Here is a 22,893-nt window from a genome sequence, read left to right as displayed (position 1 = left end):
GATACTCTCATTATTATTATATTTGATTTTTATTTCGATACGTTGTACACGAGAAACATAATTTTTTCTGCGACAATGGTGTATATATAACCTACCTGAACCTGTGGAAATGATTTTTATTAGAATATCAGTGTTCATTAAGAACAACTAAAGAATTTAACCAGAGGCACCCGGAGAGAAATGTAAGTCAGGTGTACATTCGCCAATTAGTAGCAAAACTTCAAAAAAGTGGTACTGTCACAAATAAAAAGGGATCAACCAAGATTACTGGACAAAGCAACACAAGTACCCGGACAGTTTGCAATGAATCATACTTTACCGACTCATCAGACAGCTACAGCAACCGAATTGTTTCGCAAATCCGTAAGGCAAGTACATAAATTTCATTCATAAAAAATGCCAATCTTTCAAGGACTTGGTAACGATGACCCCGACAGAAGAATTGAATTTTGTGAAATTATGATGACTAGAATTATCGCAGAACTTCGGCTTATCAAATGTATTTGCTCAAGTTTTGTTCGATCGTCTTCGTTTAAGACGGGATGGAGCCTACCTCCCTTACCTTTTTGGCTGGCGTTTGTCAAAGGATAAATGGGTCATAACTTCAATGGGATGGCAGCATGAATATCCTCAGATATCAGTACCGTCCTTCACGGTGAACCGCTGCCTGGCTGGGGTGAGTAGATGAGGAAATTGTTCATTCGTTAACTGGGGACATGAGGGCCTCATTCGGATTTTCTGCAGCATAATCAACAGCTTCTCTATCCAACGGATTATCGTGAGTTTCCGCACAATCGAAAACTCGTCAATTTCTCGACTGAATGGACTGCTGAATGGAAGGCAGTTGCAAATCTCTGCGGATTGCTTCGTTCCGTAGGAACAACGGAGCATTCAGAATCATCCGTATTAACTTATTCTGAAATTTCCCCAAAATGGAGATATTGCTCGGAGCCGCTTGTCCCCAGACGCCTTAAGCGTACATGATGACAGGTTTTAACATCGTGTTGTACAGCGTAATTTTGTTTTTAAGGCTCATTTTGGATCTTCTATTGATCAGAGGGTACAGACTTCTGATCCGACCATCGACCTTTGCCTTCACGGATTCAAAGTGCGGGTTCCAGGTAAGCCTATTAGAAGACCCGCGCCTACCAACCGATCTCCCTTCCACAGATCCTCACTTTTCTGACCGAAGAAAATATCGTTCTTCCCATGGTTGTCGCCTGAGTCTTTTCCGGGTTCACTCGGATCTTCCATTCGAAGTACCAGCGCTCGAAGTCGTCCAATGCACGTTACATCTTCACACGGTCGGACCTCTAAAGGTCGCTATTTGCTTCAGTGACGAGTGCAGTTTTTATTCAAATGGGCACGCAAATAAACAAAACTTTCGTTACTGGAGTAGGGGCATACGCAATAATCAAAAAAAGGTAATGTTTGGGCTGGTATATCGGGAGATTCAATAATTGGTCCATTATTTATAAAAGGAAATTTAAATGGTGTGTGCTCACATGCTTGAAAGATATATCTAACCTCGGATAGTTCATGAATTAGAGAATCAGACACACATACACGGCAATTTATCTTCCGAAGAAAATTAATTACATTTTTAACAGGATGGGGCTGAGTTAGCTATTAGACTGGTTTCAAAAAACACGGGTGATCATTAAAATTTGTAGACCGGAAGAGTCTTCTGTTACTCAATACACCTTGGAGAATGACGCTGGAATATAGAAACATTGAGACCGGTACCTGACACTACTTTTAAAAATGTACTTTCAAAAATACACAGGCAAAGTATGGAAAGGAAATGATGAACAACAAACAAACAAAGGTTCCCTCCCTCTATTTTTTTCAATGAAATTTCTAAAATTGAGGAAAATCTGCTAAGGAAATTTGTTAGTATCACGGTTCTGTTATGAGGAAAACATTTTCAATTCTACCTTTCAGTATAAAATACGACCTTGAGAATAATCAAATATAGGTATTTTCGATTCAGAGCTGATAATTTTGTATTTTACTGTTAGGAATTGCACACTGTGATGATAGATTTAACTTTAGAAGTTGGCTTCAGGCGCTAGAATCCGAAGTACTGTCACTTATTTTATAGATAAAGTTTTTATTAGGAAGTCGTTATGCTATTGATATAATTAAGTCCTTGAAACTCCAAATGAATTTTTCTTGCGCATTGCAAGATTGCAGCCTGGAAGACAGATGCGTATATAACCGAGAGGAAAACAAATGCAGTTTTTTTATCCGCAAGTTAATTGTAGCTCCCGTCCCATGTTCGGTTTTCCATCCATATCATGTAGTTTGAGGATATGTTTGACGTCCGTTCTTCCACATATTTCGAAATGTCTCTTTTGCCCGATTCCATGTAACTCGGTGAATTTTCAAATGTGAGTTGGCCGACCCTTGCTTCCTCCATCATTACAAGATGTGACAAGAGTGTCTCCAATGCAGCTGTTGGAGTGGTTTTCATTACTCCCTATATTCCCAAACAGACTGATATTCGCACCTTGCTTAATTTGCTAACAGCGATCGTTGTTCCATATTCCATATTTGGCCACAAAACCTTGTAACCATATGTTATCATGGTTTTTAACCACCATGGTGTGAAGCCAATGGATCATGTCTGGTTTCAATTCCCGTATCTTTCCATAGGTGGCCAGCATCAGTGCTACTCTGTTTTTCTTTTCACTCTTCTCAGATGTTGATTCTAGGTTAGCTTAGGATTTACTATCACAACAAGGTATTTACCCTCTACGACAGATGTATATCTTTACCTCGAAGTTTTGGAGAACCTATGCCGTTTGTCTTGCTCCTCTTGGTGAACTTCTACTATACTATACTATTCTATATTATATCTGCTCTAGACTAGGACGCCCGAGTCGTCTGCATAGCCAGGTACTTTATATGCATTGTGATCTAGAAGACAAATTAGTTCGTTTATTATAAGGTGTCATAACAGTGGGGACCAAATTCTCCTCTGAGGACATCCCCTGGTGACACTACTGTTTCTCCCATAATGGTCTGATAATAATTTTTCCTTGAAATATTGCGCTCGAAAACAACCAAACAAATTCAAATTACCGATAAATAACCAAGATTAAACTATAGTCTTCAATCTAGTCATTTTTATTAGCACATTCACAAGTGAGCAAATGATTTTATTCACTAGGATTTTCCACAGTTATCCAATCTTCATATTTATTGCTTCTGAAGCATTTCGCTAAACCCTGGTACAACTGGATAATTCAAAATATTTCAAGTGAATAGATAATTATCAATCATTTCTGTTCTAAATTTTCACATTTCAAATCGCTCTTCTTCAATATTCATTTAACTGCCCCTCAGTTAGAATCACCCTGGATAACGTGATTCTTTTTTTTGAGAAAGCTATCTATATAGCTATATAGTCAGATGATGAAATGTTTTGGATAGTCGTAACTCATCTATACTTTGTGTATCTAAGCAATGGAGTGCCCCAAAACGTTATCGTACATAGTGCACGTGATCCCCCAGACAAGGCTGCTTGTACAAAGCCGCACTAAGGAACGACCGAATATGCGGCTATGCATAAGAAAATTGTTTGTGTCGATTGTAGGAACACATATTAGCAGTTTCTTCAACCGTATCAGTACTTGACATTTTAAAAATATCAAACTTTAAAATCCCATATATGTACAATCCACAGGCATTAAAACAGCCAAGTGTAGTTAAATCTGATTGGCCAGAGTTGAGAAGTTTATCATTCTACCCATTAGATGCAAATGTGAGTGGTGATATGCATATATCTTTGTTTGAGTTACTTTGTTGGATGGATATAGTTTCAAAAAATATCCTTCTTGAAGTGAATGATTACCAAAAATTAGTTGAAAATTAAGAAAAAATAATATAATACATACATATATATATCTATATATATATATATATATATATATATATATATATATATATATATATATATATATATATATATATATATATATATATATATATATATAAACTTTATGTTATCAAGCTCTTCCTAAATACATGAAATTTATGTCATTATAAAACAATTAGATGATTCATTAGAATGCAATTTTAAATATTTCAGAAAAAATAAAACATACATTCAGGGTTTCAGACTTGACGATGTATATGCGAGAATTATCTGAAAAAATTTACAAAGCTATGAAATATAACTATGTACACAAAATGAAGTTGTATGCCATAAATGGAAATTAATTTCAACATTTTATACAGTTTTGAAATAGCATTAAAGTAATTAATTCCTAATACAAAATTTCATTGAATTAGAGTAAATTTCAAGATTATTAGGATACACGAGTATATCTGAATAGGAAAATTGAGAAGAGTATGGACAAAATAAAATTGAGTTCATTATTTACCTCAGCTATTTAATAGACAAAAAAATAAATGAAGTAAATCTGTTTGGATGCGTTTGCTAAAGATAGTTAAGATAACTTCAAATAATTATATGAATAAGAGTCCAAATTTTCTAAAATATATTTTCAACGTATTTGAGATTTTTTTTTGAAGTAATGGTACTGTTTTGGACATCGAAGAAACTGTCCAAAAAATGAATTAGCTACTTACAGTTATCTTGGTTGGAGAACTATCTTCAATAAAAAATGATAATCCATCAACACTCCGTTTGGAGTCGAATATATTATCTTGTTTGACTTTGAAATACTTTGAAGTTCAATTTTAAATCTCCAAAGAAAAATATGTAAATCTAAACAATTTAGACTATTCGTTAGTAGGGGAAAGATATACGCTTTGACAAATATTCATTAGTAAACAAATAAAATTTAGACGTAGCCTTAGCATTTTCTAGTTAGATCAGTAATCATTTTTGTTGTCATTATCCTAGAAAATGGCTGTATGTCAGATACACTATTCTTTGCGTACAGTCGATTATTGCAAAATATACTAATTTGGGAAGTAAGGTTTTCATGAAAACTAAAATTGAACCAACGAACAAACTTCTCCCGCACATCAGATCTGTAATACTCTTATCATTACTAATATTATCTTTATCAACCAAGTTGGTGTTATCAGAAACTGAACTTAACCAATGAATATCCTATTTTCACTTTTATTAATACATCAATGATTTTCAAGAAAATTTTCAGAGTCTTAAAAATTATCCGAAAGTCTCAAACACTTCAAAAAATGTTCGTTTGTTACACAGACATTCTCAAAGACGTGTTGTTCACAAACAACAAACTTTTAGACACAGTTCTCACAGCTTATAAATTTCAGACTTCCCAGTTGCTTCTCAGTGGCTGAAGTGAAATTACACTTTTGAGAACTTTCTATGTTTTTTTTTCAACTCTATTTAGTCCCTTAGTATATCATTTGGTAAATATGGAATAACAATAAACTCTGGCCCATTGTGCTTTTTTAGAAGCCGAGGACTTACGAAGACTCTTCAAATGTATCATTTAAATACATTATACTTAGAGGATATCCATTGCTTTCAGTTATGTTCGGATTATTTTTTTATTCAACTTTGTTTAAGTTGAATTCAATAAGGAAAAGAACAGGAAAGTGTAGCTCCGCCATTTTTTTGTTGAGTGAATTTGTAGAAAGTACCTACCTATATTCTTCTTGGCACATCATATTTTAAACACTTTTGGGCATTTTCTATAAGTGAGTCACTGAGAATGTTACTTTCTCGTTGTTTTCAATTCCATATTATGTGAACCTAATATGAGGGGATATGTTGAAAGTGTAATTTACTTTTCTCCGTATCAAAACGAACAAATATATCGACTTTATATTGAATACAAGTCGGCGGGAAGTAATATATGGAAAGATATACTTATTTTTCGACTTTTTCACCATTTACACCACTATTTCTAAGAATATCCCTCACATATTTGAAAGGTTTCAATATAGTAACACTTGGACACAACTGTGAGGATATATTAAATGATTCTATAATCTCTCGATTGCTTCAACCAAGAAGAAGATGAGTCAAAATTTACTTATGTACAATAGGAATCAAAAGATAAACTGAAAGATTGCATCAAATAAAAAAACAAGAATTTAAAATAGCTTTCCAGACTGTCATTTTACTTCATCGAATGTTATGTAGCCCTAAGATCAAAATAATGAAAACTGAGGAGTGTAAGATTGATGAAATGATCTGTTAGGACTGAGAAAAAAGTATTGGTCAGGCCAAATGCGCTACTGAAACTCGATACGATGAACATGTGGTCCATAAGCAATTCCGTAGACCTCAAAAGTATTTTGTTGCTGAACACTTCTTGGAGAACAGTAATGAGATTAAAGGTTTGAAAATGGTAAGACCTTTATATGACACTAGACTTTCGAAAGTCTGGAAATATCAAAATCGGCATGGGAAGTATTAACAGAGACGAAGGGTACAACCCATTGTTCATTCTTTCATGAATCAGTCATTCGTCACAAATTTCTGAATGTCCTGCCAAGTTTTACCTCAAAAATCTTTGATTCATTACATGTAAGAGGAGGCTTTGTCTTTGTTTAATTTACATAGGATTATTCGAACTATAGTTATTGATATAGTTCATTCGATGATATCAACTTGGTAGGTGAAACATGCGTCGAGAGAAGGTTACAGTAGGTACTGTTGTGAGAGAAAAATGTTTTTCATAGATTATGACTGAACCTTCAAGCTAAAATAGAATTCAACGACATGCTGAACAACAAGGACTTCCATTAGGATCTCGATGTATAAACTTGTCTATTTCACTACTTATGTTTGACCCTTTTCCATTTGGTATATCTAATATTAGTGTGGGTACCTATCCATGTGCGAAAGAGGATGGACCATGTATGTAAAAGTAAATAATAATGAGTATATGATACACCATGATATATTTCACGCAGTATCGAAATTTCATCTTTCTGTTTAAACTCTGTGTTGAATATTGAGTGATTTGGGGGTCACTATTTAACAGGTCTTTGAAAATTATCGAATAATTCATTTTATTCAGAGGTGCTAAAAGAATGAGTATTAACAAATAATAATATTACTGAACGGAGAAAATTAAACGTGACTGTGATCTTCTTACCTTAGTTCTGGCCACATCGGCACGCAAGAAGTTGTAGGGAGAGAGAGAGAGAAAAACAAAATCTTTTTGAATACGTCCTGTGTGAGTATGACCGTATAGTTCTCAAGAGCGAATGCACTCCGAATGCCAATTTAGGTGCGCGATCTTCCTCTCGTGGCAGTCACAGAAAACCACAGTCATTTTGCGATAGATGAGACAAAAAAATTGTGAAATTAAAAAACTTTTGTTAATCAGACAAACACAATATACAGGGAGATGGTGACGGAACACTGTTTAAAATCTGTTTTTCCGGTTGCCAGCTGTCGCCCCCTTACGAACGACAACTCTTAAAAGTCGAAACTTGTGCGAGCTAAGGACTAACGGGGTCTTACCTTTCAACGTGTAATTCCGAACACGTGTTGGACGATACGAAGTGAAAATCGAACGTCCTTGCGGCTTGAACCACCGGTTTACACAACGGTTGATTCAGTGAGTCGTGCAAACCACCCACGTCAACCCGACCGGCAACCGTCCTGCAGTTTTCAATTTTTGTACCTATGGTAACTTCTGATTGAAATATTAAGAACAGCAAACTACCTTTTCAGCCCCTTTCATTATACCACCTAATCATCATATCAGTATCACAAAAATCTCTATGTTGAAGACGTCTCTAGTAATGTTACTCATCATTTAGAAATATCTGTCAGTAAACTGACTCAATTACTATTTTCGTCAAGAAGATGAAAACATGATTGTCTCATTTCAACTTACGTCTCAAAGGATGATATTCAATATCTGGAGCAAAGATATTCAATATTAAAAATGAAACAATACCTAGAAAATAACTCTCTTCGGGCGAAATCAGTATGTGCCATTTAGCAGCCAATATATCAGAGATGAATTTTCGTTAACGGGCAATTCTTCACAAAATTTTAAAAATAATTTCAATTGTTACCTATATGTTTTGTCCAATTTATAAATATTTAACAAACAGGAATTGACTATCGATATCATTCTCAGTAGAATACTATAAATATTGTTTTCGTTCTTATATTTTTGATTTCTAGGATGAGTGAAAAGCTGTATATAATAGATAAGGTTACTAGAATTTTGAAGCTTTATTGAAACTATTTCGATCTTTCCATCTGAATTTTTCATGAATTACAAAGAGACATGTCATTATTCATAACCATATGATTCATCTTGTCAAATCTTATCTAAAAATCTGATACATACCTTATTCAGTATTTATTGTTTTTTATTTTATTCAAAATTAAGGGACAAGCGACATTTGCTTTTTATTTTTAAGCTGTGATATTAAACTAAGTACATATGAATATATAGGCGATTGTAAATAATTTTTGTTGAATGTATATTTCATGTGATTTTGTGAGCTAGAATTATATTCTTCAAAAACTGTATTTAGATTACATTTTCAACCTGTAAATAGATCCCTTATTAGCTTATACTTATTCATTCAAAAATTTTCCAAAGGACAATTTCAAACACTATTACAATTTGTTGAGAAAGCATTAGATGTGATACTATTCTGTATCTTGTTTTCTGTATAATCATTTATTGACAGGATAATTAGTAAAAAGGGCCACGCACAACTTCCATCTCATATCTATAAAGTTTTGTAACTCAATTTCTCACTGGAAATATAAAAAGTGATTTAAGGAAAACATAACGACTGTCATCTTTTCTAAATCTTTCAATGGATAGTGAAAGGTCCAATGTGAAGGCAATATATTCTGCTATATCCATTTTTCTTTTGACCTTTTTGGACGATGATAATATCAAACAATTAGAAAATTTCGAGTTCATTATTGATTTTATTGTTTTTTACTTTCAGATCCTCTTATTTTGAAAACATTACAATATACTTTTCAAAATAATGCTGTTAACTTCAATCATCTGATTGGTATTTATATATTGGTAAATAAGTAGTGTGCTTGGTCCTTCATTCGCATATATGTTGAAAATATTTGTCAAAATTTTCCACAGAAACCATTAAAAGTTCTGGTTCATATTAAATGTTCATTGTTTACTTGAAATAAAGTTTGTGAGTAAAGCTGCATTTTTCGTGAATATTTGACACCAAAAATACTTCATAGGACTATATTTTTCACACAATACTTCATAGGAGTATGTTTTTCCGACCAATACTGCAGATAGATTTCAAAACATCTTTTTCCCTAGACTCTATAAAGTAGAATTTGGCAGAGGCCTGTCAGTAAACGAAATCTTTGCTGGATAGATAACACGACAGATCACACAGATACAACAGACAGACGTTTTAGCCCTCTTGGGCCCTTTTTATATCACACTTACAGGAGTGTAAACACTGCTTCATTGTCGTTAATTGAACATTTTACCGCCTTGCCAAAATGGCAAAAAATAATTTCATTTTAAAAATCGTTTTCAAAATGACTCCAATTGATTTCATTTTCAGAGAATCATCGGTATATTTCAAATATAGTTAATCTCCTGATGATGCCAACTTTGTTGGTGGAACCTGATAAGACTTCTGGTTTGTGGAAGATATGTATATCTTCATGTTTTGAATATGAAATAAGTTATTTTTGAAAATTAATCTAGAGAAATTAAGTTCCGATATTGCACTTTTGACAAATCAAAAATTAAGAAAATTGTGTCAGAAAAATTATTATTGCCTGATATTTCAAAACTATTGTTCATCACCCAACTGAATGCTATAAAAGTGTTGAGAAATATAGAACTCCCATCAATAAAACGCGGTTTCTATGAATGACATTTTAATTGTATAGATAACAATGCAAATAATTTTCAATGGAGACTCAATGATTTTACAATCTCGTCTACTAAATTTTCTCTGTTGCTGGGATTCACCTGAAAAAAAAAGTTCATAAAGTGTGTTTGACAGACTTTCTGTGAACAGTATTTCAGAATATATTCAATTTCATTATGGGTTAGTAGCCTAAGATAAACAAGCGACTATTGTTGGCAAACTGTTTGGTTAGGGTAGGTTAGGTTAGGTTAAGTTAGGTTAGGTATATATATAGTTAAATTGCGGCAACACTGTACACTAGATGTCACGTTGATATAAAAAAACATCTATTTCGAAACTGCCAAAAGTCTAAAAATGTTGTATTTATTATATTGCATGGCGGCGGCAACACTGTACGCTGGACGTCACGCGATACCTATATCAGGATTTGCTGGTTTCTAGCGACGTGATACCTATATATATATATATATATATATATATATATATATATATATATATATATATATATATATATATATATATATATATATATATATATATATATATATAGTTGAATTGCGGCAACACTGTACACTAGATGTCACGTCGATATAAAAAAAAACATCTATTTCGAAACTGCCAAAAGTCTAAAAATGTTGTATTTATTATATTGCATGGCGGCGGCAACACTGTACGCTGAACGTCACGCGATACCTATATCAGGATTGGCTGGTTTCTAGCGACGTGATACCTACCTTTCAAGCCGCCTTACATTTACGCAATTTTCTTCATGCAACAAATTTCGAACTATTGCTGGCAAGTACGATTACTAGCCCTGAATCAACTGCATTGCACCAACAATTTGGTTTAGTTACTCTATCAATGATTTTCAATGTGACCAACATTCCGCAATTTACAAGATATCTGCAGAATTACAGACATAATCACACACAAGCTGTCTCTTTTATACATTTGAAAATGTGAAATGAAAACAAAACACTTTAAAACAAAACTAACCACCTTGGGGAGCCTCGTTTATCTTTGATTTTCGAGGATTGAGTTTTTTGTCGATCCCATTTTGTCAAGCTTGTCCTGTAATGACAGTTAAACACAGCAATGCATTTGTAAAGCTCCGGGGGTCGGTTCAATAACCAACAAGTTATTGAAGAGGCTTCCGGAGAACTGCGTTGAAAACCTGCTGTACATCATCAACAGCTCGTTGACCCTCAGATACTTCCCCAGAAGGTGGAAGCATGTGATCGTCGTCATGATATCAAAACAAGGTCAGAACCTGCTGTTCCCACAGAACTATCGCCCGACACTCTGTTGAATGAGGCCCCTATGTCCTCCGTTAAAAGATGGACAATCTTTTCATCCATCCGACAGATCAGTCTGCTCTCGTCGGCGGCTAAGCTTGCTGAAAGAGTCATTCTGCAAAGACTCAACGAAGAAGTTGAGGACCAAAATGTTCTGCCTGATGAACAATTTGGCTTCAGGAGGGAACACTCCACTGAGTTACAGGCTCTAAGGCTGGTCTAAAACACCATCCACGAGCTGAACTGAAAAAAGTGTACATTGTACTGTTAGACATCTCGAAGGCCTTCGACCGTTTATTAATCGCGTTCGACTTGCCTCGGGGCCTGATCTTGTAGATTGGGTCTTTCTTGAAAGACAGAACATTTCAGGTTAGAGTAGAGGACTCTCTGTCTGACAACAGAGAGATTCTCGCTGGAGTGCCACAGGGGGCAGTGCTCTCTCCCACGCTATACTCGCTTTACACCAGCGACCTTCCGAGGCCTGAGCGTGTGAAGATATCCCTATATGCCGATGACACGGCTCTCCTCTCGTCTTCCATGGAACCCGCACATCATGTGCGTTTGAATCGACGGTCGGATAGTTAATCTATACCCTCTGATCAACAGGAAATCCAAAATCACCCTCAAAAACAAAATTACCATCTACAATACGATGCTCAAGCCTGTTATCATGTATGCTTCAGGCGTCTGGGGACAAGCGGCTACGTATAATATCTCCATTCTGGAGAGATTACAAAACAAATTATTAAGGATGATTGTGAATGCTCCTTGATCCGTGCGGAATGAAGCCATCCGCAGAGATTTGCAGCTACCTTCCATGCGACAGTCCGTTCAGTCGAGGAATCAGCGAGTTTTTGATTGCGCAGAAACTAATGAAAATCTATCAGTTAGGGAAGCTATGGATTATACTGTAGACGACCCCTCCCGATATAGAAGACCCCGACACTCTGAGGAATGAGGCCCCTATGTCGTCCGTTAAAAGATGGACAATCTTTTCATCCATCCCACCCCAGCCAGGTAAGGGTACACCGTGAAGGGCGGCAATGATGTCTGAGGACATTCATGTCGCCATCCCATCATCAGTCATGACCCATTTGTCCCTCTGACAAACATCAGTCAAAAGGGTAAGGGAGCCAGGCTCCAACCTGTCCGAAACCAAGGTGGATGTCGGTAATGCATTTGTGGTTCAGCCTACCACCACTGATAAGACCTAAAGTGAGTCGAACCAGAGCTGTCCGGTGTTGAATAAAATATGCGTTGTCTCTGGGTACTGATCGCCTTGGGCAGCCTCGTTTATCTTTGACATTTGAGGATTGACTTCTCTGTCGATCCCATAGACGGCGTCTTACTGCATGTCTTACTGCATCTCGCCAATTTTGTTCTGTAATATGTTGTAAAGACTCATATAACAATTCACGTACAGCTTGTATTTTATATGACTTATTGTTTCTAGCCACATAGCTTTTCATTTGTGCCAAAATGAGTTCAATTGGATTTTATTCGCAGTGGTAGGGTGGAAGTCTAAGGACTGTGATGTTTCGTCTTTCCGCCATTTTGTCAACTACGTATTTCTTGAACTTAGATTTGTGTTGCCGGGCAATTTTTAAAAGTTCTGCTTTAACCATTCCATCTTCGTAAGGCAGGGACTTATTCCGCAGCCAGTCAATGATATCCTGTTTCTTCCACGCAGTCGTTGGAAGTCTTTCAACTAGTCGTGAATGATAAGGTGCATTATCTAATACTATAATTGAGTTTGGTGGTATATGTTCAATCATCTGCTCAAAATACTCTTCGAAAACATCAGCTGTCATCTCCTCGTGATAGTCTTTTGTGCTTTTGGATTCAAATTCCAACAAACCATGCTTAGCAAATCCTTTTTCACTGCCAATATGAGAAACTATTAATCTACTGCCTTTACCAGAGGGTGGGGAAATACCAGTAGACCAACCTTCCATAAAGGCTTGCCTGGAGCTTGATATATTTTTATCTGTCCAAATTTTTGTGAGAGTATGACCTGCGTTCACCCACGTTTCGTCCTGATAGTAAATTGGCCTTCCTTCAGTCCGAAATTTTCGTATAAATCTTAGATACTTTCTTCTCCAACATATTATCTCTTCCCGGTCAATCAAAAGTGATTTTCGGTCTGATTTCTCCCACCGGAAATTTAATTCTTTTAAAACTTGCCACAATTTGGTTCGTCCGACATGAGGCAAATCCGGGTCGTCTCTAACTTCTTGTAAAATTTTGTTTAAGTTGGGTATTTCTTTTTTGTAAAAAAATTCGTGAATTTTCCTTCGAATACCATTTTTGGCAAATTCATCAATTTCAATAGGTTTTCTCCCCCTCTTTAAGTATTCGTTTGTATTTGGGTTAGCTATACCTTTTTTTTTCTTTCTGATAGGAACCTATATATTGTTGACTCCCCTACGCCCGTCATGTTGGCACAACTCTTGATTATGTTCTGAACAGTGTTTGTGGGATTCTGAGAAACCAGAGCATCGTGAACGTTCAAAACAATAGTCTTCTTTCTTGGTGAATAGACAGACTTACTGACTGTACGCAACAGTACCGGTGTAAAACTTGATGATGTTGATGATGATGACGAAGCCATCGCAAGCAATCAAACAAAACAAGCAGGAACGAAAGGTACGTATATGTTTGTAGGAATATGGAAAACAGTTACTCACGCACTGCACAAAATTCGCAAAATAAATATTAGAGACGTTAATTACTGCCGTAGACGCCGAAACACCAACGAGCCGAGCCGTAAATTAAATGCGATTAAAAAATGTACTAAACCAAAAATTATTTTCGTTCGTAACAACTTCACCCTTTCAAGGCAAGTTTCGAATATAAACTGAAGCTTTATATTTAATGAATAAACACCTCAGGAACCTCCGCCTATGATTTTACGAGTTTTACGACCGTTTCATGACTTGGGCCCTCATTTTGTGCTATCGACAAATTATGAACGGACTATAGAATCAGATGCTGGGGAGTTTCTATGATAGCTGACCAGATCAGGAAATAGTTCATTAAAAACATTATGGGGAAATACAATCAAGTACACACATACTTATACAAAAGAGATGCCTGAAAAAAAAACATCAACAAAGCAGACGACTCAGAATAATTACAGTACTAACTGGACACTGCCCATTCAGAGGACTCTTGAACAAAATAACATTGCATAACGGAGCCTCACAATCAGGTTATGCAATAAACGGACAGATACAGCTCGTTATGTTTAATACAAATATGAGACACTGGATTTATGGAGAGGAAAAATTATGTCCAGAAAAATATGACAAACATCAAACAAATGATATGTACAAACTTCGCTGAAAGCACAAATCGGTGTAGTGAACATGAAAATGCAATAAACTGGTGAATTGACGAAGTACGGTAAACATATTGGTCTTCCTTGATTTTATTGTCCTCCCAGTTGTCGTCTACAGCTGTAGTTCTACAAATAGATGCTTCCTTTTCTTCTGCTCGTCGTTAATGTGAGCAGTCATCGGGACATGATCAGACTTACGATTGCACCTTCTCATCGACCCTCTCTAGTATTCCTGATTTGGTGTTGATTCTTTGAATGCTTGGGCATTTGCTACGCCCAATTTTCCCACAGTTCCAGCATCTTATTTGTTTTCTCTCGAGCAACACTCCTTTTATTACCTTTCTAATGATGGCCTCAATATCAGCAGGCAACTGTACATCTTTTTCGATAGTTCAATCTTTGCTCTGATTCTTACAGGATTGTTTTGCAGCCTCAAACTCCAGAGCGTTTGCCAGTGCACGAGATGTTTGGGACGAACTAGTGCCAATGCCTGCCTCGTTTCTTGGTCGATAAGTCCGTCCAAGAATGCCTGAAATGCTAACCGCTCCATTACATTTTGAGGTGTAGCAGAATATGCCAGACGAACCAATTGAGCAATGTCGGCTTCAAATTCCTGTAGAGATTCTTCTGATTTCTGGCAGCGGATCCTCAGCTGTGAATGTAAACGTGCTCTAGGTGCAGACCATAGCTCAAGATGCTTTATAATTTGGTCATAGTCTTCCTAGTGTTAATGCTACCGCCTTTTCTCCTGCATTTCATCCATTCGCTCTGGCCGCAGCTTCGAATTGTCGGCGGTAATTTACCCAAGGAGTTAGGGATTTAGTTTTGCAAATTGCTAATTGTTTCCTTCATCTTGCCGATTTCTGCTTGAACTCCGCCTTTGATTTCCTCTACTTTCGTGTTCATTTCCTTCCTGATTTTGCCTATCTCTGTCTCGCTGGTTCCTATCCTTTCTTCGAGTAGACACGCCACACCACAAAGTTTTTTTTTTAAGCCTTCAGCATTTCCTAGAAGTTCTTCCTTCGAGAATTCTCTAGAAATTTATCTTACAAACTTTTCAAATTTTTCAGAAGCTTGTCTTCTAAACTCTCGAATTTTCCAGAAACTTCTCCTCCAGGTACTTCGAATTTTGTTGAAGTTCATCTTTTGAACTCACCGAGTTTTTGCGAAGCTTGTCTTCCAAACTCTTTGAAGCTTCTCCTCCAGGCACTTCGAATTTTCCAGAAGCTTCTCCTCCAGACTTACCGAATTTTGTTAAAGTTCATCTTTCAGCGATTTGGTATTCTCAACGAGTTTGCTCATTATTGAACTCAACTCACCCTCAGAAACTTCGAATAAATTTGTTTCGGGATATTCTCCTGATTCAATCAAGTTATCCCACAGTCTCTTCTGGAGTACTGATTTCTTTCCAGAACAATCTAGCTCCCTTTCCTCCAATTTTTGCTTCCATTCGGCGACTTCAAAGTCCACTAGCCGCACTTTCCTCTAATTGTCTATTTTCCACAAAACTGTATAAGTTCACTTATTTTAATCGACTCCGAAAACACCTATTTTTCGCGAGAAAGGTCTAACAGTTTATATTTCCGTAGTCCGATACTGTCCACTACGCGAAACAACGAATCACCAGTCTCTCTGCCTGAACAAATAAGTCTTATGGTCAATTTCAACGAAATACAAAGATTGTTCACCAAGCGCTCAGATTTATTTTACAAATCCCCTTCTGATCACCAATTGTAACAAATTAAAGAATTAACTGTCTAAAACATTTCACTAACCACAAACTAATTTATTTACAACACTTAGCAACTAACGCTTAATTTATTTCCTCTATTTGAATTTCTGATTTAGCCGCTCGATCCACTTTCTGAACTGCCCTCTTGGGTCGGGAAGTCGTGCTTATATCAGTAACGGTCCTTTCTAGAAATCTGTAGTCGGTTCGGTTCTAGAGTTTTACCGGCGAATCCCGACTGCATTCTTTCGCGGTGATGTCATGTGTTTGTTCGCTGGCCGACATATCGGTCAGGGGGCGGCTTCAGATTCGTTACAATATATGCATATGACCATATGGATATCGTCAGTAACTTCATATTGTTAGCAATATCGTTTGATAATTCAAGATATGGTAATTGAATCAGCTATTACAGTTTCTTGCTGTTCGGGAGTCGTCTGTCGTTTTACGGAGCCTGAAAGAACAGGCTCCGTAAAAATAAAGAAGAGTTTTACCTTCAACAGGAGTGTTTGAAGCTGGAACAATGTGAAATCAACTTTCTACACAGCAAGTTGCAAGAAAAGTTATTTCTCATAAATTAGTGTGGAACGTATAAAAGCATCAAAGTTTTTTTGAGAATTAGACTGATGAAACATACGAAATTAAACTGAAGCTGAACGAAAGACAAAAATTAATATTATTGAAATAATAAAATCCAGCACTTTCTCATGAAATAATATATTTGGTATCCTCAAAAAAAAAAGTGGGCTGGAATTTAGACTGTGTTACAGGGAATTATTTCAAATTCTATATGGAGAAATATATCCCAATAGGTTAGATGGTACGACAGATCCTTCAGTTGTAAACCATTTATGAAATTAAATAAGTGAAACTAGGCAACAAAACATTGCACTAATACGGCCCTGTCAGAGATATTATTAAGACAACCGTTTCATTAGAAAAGTGAAGCCTATCTCAGCGGTCAAGAATAGTGAAATATTTTCTGTGAAACTGTCCATAGTAACTAAGCAGTTACTCTGAAATCATTAAGTCCTAAATCGTGTCGAATGAAATAGCTAAATCAATTTTATTTTTCAAGTATTTCAGACAAATAATGAAACTTTGCACTCATGGAGTTCTTGATGTCAATTTTTTTATAAATATTCCATCTGGCAACTGTGAAAGTTGACACCCTCTATATGAAGTAAAAAAATTGTACACATGTTATAACTTTTAATCGCAATTAAAGGCCTTTAAGTGCCTATAAGTGCCTATAAGTGCAATCTGAAACTTGAAACTGAAACTTAAAATAAATGAATTGGGATCCTCATAGCACAATACATTATCAACATTTCTTATTAACAAATATCAACTGTTTCAGGTAGTGATAAATATCCAAAGCATAAAACAACTTTTTGCTCTGAACTGGAAAAATATCTAATGTTTGAAAGTTTGGTGCACATCTAACTCCATTTTATAAAACTAATCAATCAATGAAAACAATTCATTGATAATTTTGATTATTATAACTATTTGTCAAAACACAATGATATATTTTCGGTCAACTATTTAAATATCCAGAGAATTGAGACAACATTCTCTTGTCTCTCACCACTGAATAAATATTTTTTTGTTTCATTCTATAGCGAGTATGAATTTTGGAAAGGAATACATCAACTTGATTATATTAGAAAAGAACATGTTGAATGCCAAAACATGCGCCAGAGAAATTTTTAATGACGAAACATTTTTCAATAACTTGAATCGCCAATGTTTTCACTCATGGATTATAAGAGAGATTTTTGTATATATTGATGTTGAAAATTTCAAAATCTCAGCTGTGGAAGTTCATCTTGTCCCTTTCTAGGGCGAATGTGGAATGAAGTTAGCAAGTCGATGACCTTTTATATTTCAAGTTCAATAAGTTATCTCCTTTGAACCACAATATGTAGTTATAATTGATTGATACCCTCCCGAAAATTATATAAGATCTGAATACTCACTGTTATCAGTTGACAATCTCTTCTCTCTTTCAATTGTTTTACTAGAGAAGGTCCTCCTTTCACAGGAATTGTAGCAATGACTTGAACTGTTTTATTATCGAAAACTTCCCTAACGTTATTCTGAAAGTTTTTACTAAACATTTCCATTTTTCCTATTTCATCTATCACCACGATTTTTTGTAGCTGAAATTTTCGAAAGTTACCCAAATAGAAAATAAAAGCAATACAATGATAAACTCACATTCTCAAAAACAGGCAATGCAAGTTTCTCAAAATCATCCACATAAACAGCATATTGACCAACTAATGGTCTCTGTATTCCATCCTGAGGGGGACTATAATAAACAAAGGTACACCTTATACAAAATAGCTTACCTCTGAACTACGCAAACAGCAATCGAAAGCAAATTAGGTACCCCTACATTCGATATCAGCTGAGTGCTGATGCGGGTTGAACCTTACATAAAGAGTTATTCTGTTACATTGTTACAGTCTGTCGTTTGTCATTTTAGAAGTTGAAGAATTTGATAAGTCTTTAGTATTTTGGGTAAAGCAAAAACAATAGTACTTTTAAATATATCTAAAAAAACATTCTTTCACATACCCGAACACACTCTAATTGGAGTCATACAGAAAAGTCGTATGGAAAAACGAAGAGGAAAGTAATAGACCAAGTAATAGACCAAGTAATAGACCAAGTAATAGACCAATAGAGGCTCCTAGTGAATGAAATGCTCATATAATCCCAACTTACATTTCACGTTACAAATATTGTCCGCACTTTTTGTACAGAAAATGATATTTTTCAACGCTTATAAAATCCAAAACTCATTCAAGAAACTCAACTGAAGAACGGTTTGGTATTGGGATAATATTCCAGTAATATTCATTACTACACCAAAGGTTCCAAACATTGCATCACAAGTGAACAAGACAGCTTGAATAGTTTGGCTTCAATGGCTGTTCATAGTCACAGGTAATGGACTAGTTCACACCCAAAAGACCAAGAATATTGAAATTTTTGATCCAATATATTTTTATTAGCGTGACTTTACTGTTGATTGTCTGATGAATTTTAGAGAACATTGAATGTAGTTGATTCCTGTGAAATTTCATTACTCATCACTGAGTATTACCAGTTGCTGAACATCAATGATTTGAGAAAGTCTTCAAGAGGAATTGAATAAGGGAGTACTCACTTACATTTGCACATGTGTAATTTTACTATTCACTTTTTTTTGTCCAGTGAACCTCCAAGAATTTATATTTTCTGAATTAGGAACAGCTGTTCGACCAACATTTAAGTACCAAGCACCTGCTAACTATGTATAGGTTACGATTCATAATTTTGTTAGTCTGCTCATTTGTTATGTTCAGTCTGAAGTCTAACAGAACTGGTGAATATTTCAAGAAGGTGTAATAATAAGTTATGAAAATGCTTGTTCCAAACAATAATTTGTAAATACTTGATACCACTTACTATATTTCAATATTTCATTCAATATTGAGGGTATAATCAGACTTAAGAAAGGAAGTACATAATTGAGGGAGATTTGTATGTGAATTACTTTTCTACACTTCAGGTTTACACAGTGTACACTACTACCTAACAATTCAACTTGATTTATATCACTAGAAAGACACTGAGATCTAATTGACAAATTTGAAAATTTCTGAAGATCATTTCAATGATTTAATGAACTATGTGCATATAGGTATTCCCAAATATTACAACCCATTGTACAGTAATTGCAAATTGTGGGTATAAGGTTTCCATGTTGACTCCTGCATTATTATCAGTGTAACTTTCTAATAGCTCAGTATGGATACAGAAAACCCTACATTTTTAAAAGTGCTCTTGAAACTGTTTCAATATGTAATAATAAGCAGCATATCTGCTTTTGATAAATATGTTTTTATTTGTCTTTTTTATATGTAAGTATTGATTGTTACAAAGAGTTTGTTTTGACATTATTTCAGATATAACTGTCGATCCTCATTAACAGGTCCATTATAGAAATAAGATGTGATTATGGTCTGTAAATATTACAACTAATCAACTAATCCAATAAATTATTCAGTGTATACAGTTGAAAATACCACAGTATCAGAAAATCACAGACAACTTTTTCCATTTCAAAACTTGAAGTTATTCTTGGTAGTAGGAATAGTTACCAGAACAGTAACTTTTATGTTGGAGTTTAAAAAGTCCTTATACACCTTGTAATTAGTACCTTCCCAAGATTTCTGAAATGACTAGTCTCTGAGCAGCTCACAGAATTATCCTTACATAATATTTCTGCATGATTTATTTGTCAATATAGTTATAGGGTGATCAATCTGTCAAAAAACTATACAATTAAACTATACAATTAATTTCAATAATTCATCTGTACAAAAGATCAAAAGATGTTATGTGAGGTGCTTCGAATAAAGTTGAGGCTACTGGTACTGAACTGTTTTACAAATATCAAATGGAAAATAATAAATGGAATGACAGTACCGTAAGGCATTTCGTCAGGTTCAAATTTCATTGATTCTCGAAAACTTCATTTGATCTGAACAGCCAATACTTTTCTGATTGATTCGGCCGTTACTTGATAAAGATCCATAGTAATTTCAAAAACTACACCTCACAATTTCATCTCCACAAACTTTATTTGAAAAATATATCACAACATGTATCGCTAACACAGTAGATTTGTCAATACTTACTTTTTCCTAGATAATATTGCCCTTTCGCCATTTAATGTCACAATATCAAATCCTATCCTGCTATTATAACTTCTTACTTCTTCTGTATAAAATCCTCCACATTCAACGTTTGATGTTTTTAGTCTATGGATTATTTTCTTTACCAAAGTAGTTTTTCCTACACCTACAATACTTCAAATATACTTACCCACACATTTTTTCCTTATAAAGAATTACCAGGTGATCCTGTTATCAGTATATTGTTCATATCAAAAAATTTTGAATATTATTTTCCCAATACTTATCAAATTCATAACCTATAAAAGTTGAGGTTATGTATACAGCCCAAACTTTTCCGAAATTAACACTACGACCTTTCTGACTTATAAGTACATATATTCAATTCATCTTGAAGAAATGTTGAAACTTTTTGAACCGTCCCCATAAAACAATATTTGTTGTCTGTTATATTTTTGTAAGAAGTAGCAGATGTGTCTAAGATATCGGCAACGACCAATTACTGGTACAGTGGCAGCTGTACAGTGGTACTTGGTACTAGGTGGCTCCGCTAAAATGTCAAATAGTACGGTAATCAACTTTTAAATTGTACAGTTATGTTGATTGATGTATAAGGTCACCTCAGAAAATTTACGTTAGCAACATTTCTGTCGAATAAAATCATGTAATTTCTATATATAGGTATTTATATGTGATCGCATTATCATTAAAAGACGGAAATATACGAAATGTGCATTTTTTATAATCAGAAAATGCTTGAACTTGTGGAAGAATCAAACCCAAAGCGCATGTGTGGTGCGGGTTCTTACAAATATACAAACCCAGGACTGTTCGAAACAGGAATTGATAGCTGCCCTGATCTTCTTCTTACGATTTCAATCATTCAATCCTCATTGGCTTTCGCTATTGCTAGCTGCATTGTCGACTGTGTGCAAAATATTTTGCAGATTTCTATGTGATTCTCTATTTTGATTCTCAGATTCTAAAATTCCTTGGTGTGGTGAATAAAAAATAAACACTCTACCATTATACAATGATTATACTCTATACACACAGTCGGTAGTCGATATTACAGATATCCTTTTAGCCGAACAAATCTGAAGTGACTTACCAATAAGGAAAACGTTGTATTTTTTTCCTTCTGAATGAATAATGTGGTCTTCAGATATCTCAAACATTAGGAGAAATTTACCTGAACTAATTTTTCTTCGGAATATTCGAATTTGTAAATAGCCTACGAATTGAACTGAATTTGACGTTGAATTCAAAATGAGTTGCTCAAATTCTTGTACCACTCATCGTGTTTATCTCATGAATATTCATAAAAACATTATTACAATTATAATTAAGTATCAGTAAGAATACAGTCGTCAAGTCTAAAGTAACAGAAAAACTAATTAATACAGTTTATTGTATGATTTTTACTATAAAGGGTTTTACAAAAACCGCGACACGTGTTTCGCTATACAATAGCCATAGCTGGGCATTAACTCGTTAATCCGTTAATCGTTAATTAACGAAGTTAACATTTTGATAACGAATTAACTTTTAAGTTAACTTTTAAAAATGTTAACGGACATGTTAACTTCCGTTAATATGCAGAAGCCCGTTAATCGTTAATCTAATGCCTACTATTTACCGGCACCGCGGCGCGGCGCGAAAAACAGGTTCAGACAAGTATGAAACGAATGACAAGTGCCGAGCGGCGCGTGGCAGCGCGTGAAACAAAAACAAAACTAGGTATATTTTGCCGGCACGTGTGAGTGAGAAAACTGCGAAGATATTTTTTCGTTTGATCATTTCATTACTTAGCGCCAGTGCTTAGAGTGACGAAAGTTTTGTTTGTTGTTATTATAAATTACTCTCAGTGATCATTTGCGTGTTGATAAAGAAGAGTGAATGTAATTTAGTTAGAAAAAGTGTAGGCTGTGCAGTGTAGTAATTAAAACCATATCATGGAAGACATGGAATCGGAATTCAGCGGTCCTGATGAGAATCCATGGCCACATTTGACTGAGT

At 35.2% G+C, this 22,893-nt stretch overlaps 1 protein-coding gene across 3 annotated transcripts; it reads right to left on the bottom strand.

The window, feature by feature from the left end:
• Positions 1–9,806: 9,806 nt before the first annotated feature.
• On the bottom strand, positions 9,807–21,383 carry LOC111509884 (cancer-related nucleoside-triphosphatase homolog). 3 transcript variants are annotated; one of them, XM_023165737.2, is made up of 6 exons: positions 21,231–21,383; positions 21,094–21,173; positions 20,878–21,040; positions 18,404–18,518; positions 18,163–18,345; positions 9,807–9,917 (listed from the first exon to the last, which is right to left on the bottom strand). In XM_023165737.2, the coding sequence occupies exons 2-6, from the start codon at positions 21,122–21,124 to the stop codon at positions 9,855–9,857; spliced, it is 555 nt and encodes a 184-aa protein (XP_023021505.1). In that variant the 5' UTR covers positions 21,125–21,173; positions 21,231–21,383; the 3' UTR covers positions 9,807–9,854. The 3 variants fall into 3 exon arrangements, with proteins under 3 accessions (XP_023021505.1, XP_023021509.1, XP_074028969.1); XM_023165741.2 differs by having other exon boundaries at positions 20,878–21,000; positions 21,065–21,173; positions 21,231–21,380; XM_074172868.1 differs by having other exon boundaries at positions 18,404–18,497; positions 21,094–21,372.
• Positions 21,384–22,893: the final 1,510 nt, after the last annotated feature.

The sequence above is a fragment of the Leptinotarsa decemlineata genome, unplaced genomic scaffold (assembly GCF_025532065.1).
Source record: "Leptinotarsa decemlineata unplaced genomic scaffold, Ldec_3_MD MMD2_tig00000199_RagTag_RagTag, whole genome shotgun sequence".
Classification (NCBI taxonomy): Eukaryota; Metazoa; Arthropoda; class Insecta; order Coleoptera; family Chrysomelidae; genus Leptinotarsa; species Leptinotarsa decemlineata.
This window is presented reverse-complemented; position numbering and strand designations above follow the sequence as displayed.

Excerpts from the sequence above, each read along its gene's own strand:
- LOC111509884 (XM_023165737.2), bottom strand. The coding sequence starts at position 21,124 with ATGAACAATATACTGATAACAGGATCACCTG. Across the intron at positions 18,346-18,403 it reads CATTGCCTGTTTTTGAGAAT|CTACAAAAAATCGTGGTGAT; the intron begins GTGAGTTTATCA and ends CGAAAATTTCAG. Across the intron at positions 9,918-18,162 it reads GAGATTGTCAACTGATAACA|GTGAATCCCAGCAACAGAGA; the intron begins GTGAGTATTCAG and ends TTTTTTTTTCAG.